General features: G+C 38.6%; 2 protein-coding genes across 2 annotated transcripts; both read left to right on the forward strand.

The window, feature by feature from the left end:
• The first annotated feature begins 179 nt into the window (after nucleotides 1-179).
• Arp6 (Actin-related protein 6) lies at nucleotides 180-2,449 on the forward strand. Its single transcript, XM_028301015.1, has 2 exons — nucleotides 180-1,071; nucleotides 1,415-2,449. The coding sequence occupies exons 1-2, from the start codon at nucleotides 387-389 to the stop codon at nucleotides 1,912-1,914; spliced, it is 1,185 nt and encodes a 394-aa protein (XP_028156816.1). The 5' UTR covers nucleotides 180-386; the 3' UTR covers nucleotides 1,915-2,449.
• A 2,064-nt stretch (nucleotides 2,450-4,513) lies between these two features.
• On the forward strand, nucleotides 4,514-4,856 carry LOC114350285 (uncharacterized). The gene has a single exon (XM_028301018.1). It carries the CDS (start codon nucleotides 4,528-4,530, stop codon nucleotides 4,804-4,806), a length of 279 nt encoding a protein of 92 aa, XP_028156819.1. The 5' UTR covers nucleotides 4,514-4,527; the 3' UTR covers nucleotides 4,807-4,856.
• The last annotated feature ends 1,693 nt before the right edge of the window (nucleotides 4,857-6,549 follow it).

Here is a 6,549-nt window from a genome sequence, read left to right on the forward strand (position 1 = left end):
TAATATCTTCGTAAGTAATGGTCCGATTTGGAAAATTCAAAAAGATATATCTTTCTTATGTCTTAAAGATTAACGTAGATACTAGTTTTATTGAATTTTCTACAACAGTACTGATCCTCATTGAATGAGCAATGTAACATCACTATTGACCTAATGTCATTTTGACAGAATCTTGTTTTTGTGTCGATTCGATCGATGCTGTTGTTGGTAGACCGAAAAAATATTTAAATTGAAAAGAAACCAAAAAACGGCAATAAACACCAACTTACTTAAAGAAAAACTGAAGTTAACTGTTCCTTAGCTGTAGTGAGTACAGTTTTATTGTCTGAATGTGCCTTTTATCAGTGTAATTACCCGATAGCCGGTACCGATAGTAAACCTGCAATATGACCGAGACTTCGTGCTATATCCTGGACAACGGAGCCTACACGGCCAAGGTGGGCTTCTCCTCTATGGAGCCGAAGATCGTGCCGAACTGTATCATGAAAGCGAAGTCGGAAAGACGTCGGCCTTTTGTCGGATCTCAGATAGACGATTGCAGAGATGCATCTGGTCTTTTCTACATCCTCCCGTTCCAAAAGGGTTTTCTAATCAACTGGGACACACAGAAAACGGTTTGGGACTACATTTTCAGCAAAGAGTGTTGTCCAGTCAACTTTAACGACACCCCGTTGATTATAACCGAGCCTCTTTTCAATTTTGCGTCGATACAGGAGGCCATGACTGAGATTTTCTTCGAAGAGTACGAGTGTCAGTCGTTATTGAGGATTAATGCAACTGATCTAGCGGAGTATTGTTACCGGAAGACGCATAATAACCAGTGCACCGTTGTTGTTGATACAGGATATAGCTTTACGAATATAGTTCCGTATATAAACGGCAAGAAGTACCGGGAAGGCATAAGGAGGATAGACGTGGGCGGCAAAGTGCTGACGAATCATTTGAAGGAGATATTGTCGTACAGGCAGCTCAATGTCATGGATGAGACGTATGTTATCAATCAAGTCAAAGAAGACTCATGTTATGTGTCACAGGACTTTAAAGGCGATATGGAGATAGCTAGAAAGAAAGGTAATTTAGTTCAATATTAACGCCACATTCATTTACAAAGTAAACCATTGTTGTAAAAGATAAAATTATATTATTTTAAATTGTTTAGTTTTGTTTTGGCTAATTATTGAATTCATTTTAAGTGAATAATCCAATGGTTCTAGTTATTTACCTTTGTCCTATCAATATTCTATTACTTATTTATTTTATTTTATTTTTATTTTATTTGTTTAACAATGTTTGAACAGCATTAAATTGTACATAAATGTGCAGGAAGATACAACTTGAACATAAGCCGATTAAAGAAACACATTATATTACTAAAACATTTTTAAATAAGTTAATTTATATTTTTTCCTTTCAGGTAATGAAAACAGCATAATAAAGGACTATGTTCTTCCCGACTACACAACTATACGACGGGGATTCCTTCGTGACGTTGTCAAACCAGACGAAGACTTGGAGCAGCAGACTTTACGTTTGAACAACGAACGATTCACGATACCAGAATTATTATTCCACCCTTCAGATGTTGGAATCCCACAGATGGGCATTCCAGAAGCTATAATGAATTCTATTGAGGCGTGCCCAGAAGAGAACATGGAAAATTTGCTGGGAAACATAGTTTTATACGGTGGAAACGCCTTGTTTCCAGGTTTCCGTGACCGTGTTTACAATGAAGTTCGATCTCTAGCACTAGACCACTTCGATGTCAATGTACATTTAGCAGAAAATCCTGTTACGTATGTATGGGAAGGCGGAAAGACTATATTTAGAGATCCAGACTTCTATTCGTTCTGTATGACGAAAGAGGAGTATGAGGAAGAAGGGAAGGCTCTAGCGTTTGAACGGTTTGACATATAACGGAGAAAACGAGCGAGACTGTCTTCTGACTAAGGCTCCTCGTTCGTTAAACGATGAAATGTTAAATTAATTAAATACTAAAAGCTGTTCCTAGATGAAATGTTTAAGTGCTGGCGAATTCTGATTCATAAAGTGAATTTCTGATAGTTTTCATTCCGGGATTGTTTTACGGAGCGAAATAACTACCTACAAAAAACGCCGATGCGAAGCGATTTCGGAATGAAATCTGTCACGTTTGTAATTTTGTCTACAATCCGATCGAGCAAACTACGCACCTCGCTGGAATGCGACTCTCCGCACACCTTCCCGCTGTTGCCCGGTCCGTACCACAGCGTCGATGTGACGTCACGGCTGTCAGGTGCGCAGTTAATTAACTCGCCCGGGTTGTAAGGAGGATGCCCTATCCAGTGTGGTGCAATTGAACATCCTTGCAATACCCCCCGGCGCTTATGAATATTCTTAACTAGACGTGGACGCTGTTTTGTGGTGGTCCCGGAATCAAAGCTTGAGTAGATATAAAAAAATTGTAACTAGTTATTTTTATAAAATGTAATAATGAAATGATGTCGAAATTATAATAATTTGAATTACGTGAGAATGTCTTTTTTCTAATGGCGCTGGCGTGGAGAACCTCCCTGCATCTCCGCTCTGTGCCGCACGTCGCTGATTCACTCTATCCATTTCCACTGAAAGCTGAGCGGACAGGAGATGTTGAACAACGAAATCTGATCCCTAGCCTACTGAAGGAAGCCACGTAAAGTAGGTAGTGTAAATAAATGTTTTTCTTTGACTAACTAAAGTTAAAGTTCATTTAAAAAGTTTTTCGAAGTAATTTTTTTTACTGATTCGTGATCTAAGTTACTTAAACTCTCTAATGAAGAATGTTCACTAATTTTGTTTTTTAGCTTTCTGTATTCTCTGTTAAAAATAAAAAATACACGTGAAAGAATTATTTCGATACGTCAATTGGTTTCCAAGATATTGAATTTTAAAAGTGCGGGCGGCAGCCGGCCCGCCATTTTATGCGAGTGACGTCATATTACAGTGACTGGCTCATATTTGTATGGGTGGAATCTTGCAAGCTGAATTAAGACCCACTTCCAGGCAACCGATTAAGCTGAAATTTCGCAAACACATGTGATTTGGATGACCATGCAATATTATGATGACATGGAGCTGATCTGATGATGGAGCTGGAAGGTGGCCATAGGAACTCTATAATAAAACGACTTAAATGCATCGAGTTTGGGCTCGTTCGTTTTGTATTGATGAGTATTTTAATTCTATATAGTAATCGGGGTCTAATGATGGAGCTGGAAGGTAATTCGCAATAAAACGACACAATCGCATCAAGTTTGGGTTTGGTTCAATTTTAATTTCTGTGATGGGTCTGGGTGTTAATATGTATAATAAGTTTGTATTTACAAAAAAAAAATATTTAAGTATGTTTATATCCGTTTTCTAGTGAGCGGACGCTGTGAATGTACGTCACACGGGGTCACGTGACCGTCGGCGGGACTCAATATTTAAGCGAACTTTGAATGCCTATAAAATCATAACTACTGGGTATTTTTGAATGAAATAAAAACTAATGTATTTGTAAATGTAAAAGCTTAACTGTAACATAGGTTTCAAGTGATTTTGCATACCTAGTAACATTCTCAATAAATCAACACCCTGTATAGGGTCCCGGGGGAAACAGAGGAGTAGGATCTCCTTCACCGTAGAGGGTAAAAGAAAAATACTGGCCACGTAGCCAATTTACTTTGATTTCTTTTTAATTCTGACATTCTGACCGACAGAATCTCGCACTCGTCACTTTACGACGTGTCAAAAATTAATTTTGTATCAGTTTTTTTCAAATCCAAACCTACCATGTCCTATTTACTAAGAACTATCGCTCGGAGGCTGCTGTCTCGGCCGTTGACGACGTCTCCGGTCCTGCCGACCTGTTGCAGGCCTGCAAAGCGTGACCCCCCCTCTTTAGTGAGACATAAGAAACTACGAGCGCTCTTCCAAGCCGAGGATGGACTGCCCATATGGCTGAAAGCTGGTCTAATGGACAGAATCTTGTATAGTTCCACGATCATCGGCTGTTATACTGGGGTCTGTATGGTGTTGGGCACCATCTATGATAACGCCAAACCTCCTTCGTGGAAGAAGGAGGACACTTGCTGAAGAACTTGAAGATTTAAAGTTTTGTTTTTTGAATAAGTAATGTACAATGGAAATAAAATGTTATAAAAGCAATTCTCTTTCTTTGGTAGCAGCTAGTAGTTATTTCAAAGTAACTAGCTGGTAAGCAGGTAATAGTAGTCAGCCAAGCAAAGCTACGAGCTCAGGCTACGAGATAATAGATCAGCACCAATCATGTGATTTCTGAGTTCGATTCCCACCACCACCTTAATTTTTCCACCTACCTACTCTCCACTACTCATGATTGTAATGTATTGTATTGTAATGCATGAATACTATGTAGATAGGCCTTTTTTGTGTGCCACATTATTACTGGCCACGAGAAACATAGAGAAAAGTTCTATAAAAAATATATTGACACTGTCATTTTCACACAGCGCGAGTGCGTTTTTTACACGAATATTCGCAAACTTAAAAATGTCCAATATTTTCCGCAACTTGAAGCGTCCTTTGCTGCCCACTCGACCAATAACCACCACCCAAGTGCTGAACATTCCCAGGAGTTTGGTCAAATTGCGAAAAATCCAAGCCGATTTCCAATGTGAGGATGGAAGACCTATTTGGTTGAAGGCAGGGTTCCGTGACAGGGTTTTGTATACTTCTACCATCGTTGGCTGCTGGGTCGGCGTGTTCATGGTCCTCGCCACCATCTATGAGAACGCTAAACCGCCCTCGTGGAAGACCAACATATGCTAAAAGGGAAATGTATTAGAATAATGTTAATGATGTGGGTTAATTTTGTAATTTGGAGGAAATTAAATGTCTAAATTAAGTTTAAAAGCTGGTTGTTATTTGTACTTTTAACCATTGTAACGTATGAAGAAAGTAGTACATAGTTGTTAATTCCTCTATGAAGTAGAACGAAGTGGAGAATAGAATTTGCTTTCTATGCAATAAAGTTTTCCCACTACTTTCAAGATCTCATTCTGTTGCAGTTTGCATCATTCCGTTGTTCACCAAAAGAATATAGGGTGATGATTCAACAGGGTGATCCGTGGGTGATTCCATGAAGCTAAAGGGTGATCCATATCATTTCTTAACGAAATATCGAGCCTTTACCGCCATTTTAGCGCAACCGACAAAAACCAAATTTTACAGGAGAAGGTTTTTTTTAAATATTTTTAATCAGAAGTGTGCTAATAACAAGAAAAATGACATACGTTAATGATTTTTAGAGATTTAAATATATGACTGAAAATAAAACAAAAATAATGAGTATTTATGCCATTTATGGCGCATACAATATTTTTGCTGTCACAGTCTATAGATATTCGGGCGTTTACGATAACATTACCTATCAAAATTACTATGTCCAAGAAATTATAATTGTTAAATAAATAGGCATTTTAAATGGTTTTTAAATGAAATATCCACATAATAATCAAAAATTATTTATTCATGAGAAATTTCTTCTTGTACAAATCAATGAACACCACTTATTCAACCACTTATTGCATCTAGAGATTGCAAATATTCAATTGTTTTCTATTTCGAATATTCGAAAAAATTTTCAGTGATATTCGAATATTATTCGAATACTTTCAAAAAATAAAAAGCACTTAAAATATCAATGTTTTTATTGCTGGTTTTATTGCTTTAAGAACTATGTTTTAACTATTTAACAATAAAGTTCTTAAAACAGTTATAAAATTCTCATCATCATCATAATTTCAATAGGACTTCCACTGCTGAACATACGCCTCCCCCAATGACTTTCACAATGACCGGTTGGCACCGGCCTGTATCCAGCGCTTTACCTTTTTCTCAAAATTTGATCTTCCTAGCCGAATCGTTTGTCAGAGGTAAACATACTTGTCAACAGTCAACAGTCTCGAGAATCGAGTTCTAACCGAAACATGGACGTTGAACAAGCTTCGTTTTGTCCATTATCATCCGAAGGCCTACCTGTTGGGAGACTCGATTAAAGTCTTCGAGCATTGTGCCAAGGTCTTCAAGCGATTCTGCCATGACCACAATATCGTCAGCAAACCGCAGCTGAGTGATGTATTTGCCATTAATAGGTATTTATGCCGAATACTTTCCATTCAAGGAGCTTGAAAGCGTCTTCCAATTCAGAGGTCAACGGTTTCGGAGATATAACATCTCCCTACCTCACGCCTCGCCGCAGAGGAATCACCCTTGTGCTTTGCTCCTGTACTCGGACCGACATGGTAGCGTTTCTGTACAGGCATTTCAGCACTTCGATATACCAATAGTCTGAGAGACTGCAGCACTGCTTAAGTCTCGATCGAATCAAAGGCCTTCTCATAGTCCAAGAAGAGCACCACCACGCTTCTATCCCATGCCTCTGGCGTTGTTCCCTGAAGTAAGACGGAGTTAAAGAGTCTCTGAATGAGTTTCGGTGTTCCACCTGCGTTCAAAAGCTCCGAGGTTATGCCGTCATCACCTGGTGCCTTGTTGTTCTTTAGCTGTTTGAGA

Source organism: Ostrinia furnacalis, unplaced genomic scaffold (assembly GCF_004193835.3).
Source record: "Ostrinia furnacalis isolate ACB-3 unplaced genomic scaffold, ASM419383v2 OfSCF0859, whole genome shotgun sequence".
In the NCBI taxonomy this organism is placed as follows: Eukaryota; Metazoa; Arthropoda; class Insecta; order Lepidoptera; family Crambidae; genus Ostrinia; species Ostrinia furnacalis.

Bases quoted from the DNA above. Each gene is read 5' to 3' on its own strand.
- Arp6 (XM_028301015.1), top strand. From the start codon at position 387: ATGACCGAGACTTCGTGCTATATCCTGGACAACGGAGCCTACACGGCC. The intron at 1,072-1,414 runs GTAATTTAGTTC...TTTTCCTTTCAG, and splicing joins GGAGATAGCTAGAAAGAAAG to GTAATGAAAACAGCATAATA.
- LOC114350285 (XM_028301018.1), top strand. From the start codon at position 4,528: ATGTCCAATATTTTCCGCAACTTGAAGCGTCCTTTGCTGCCCACTCGA.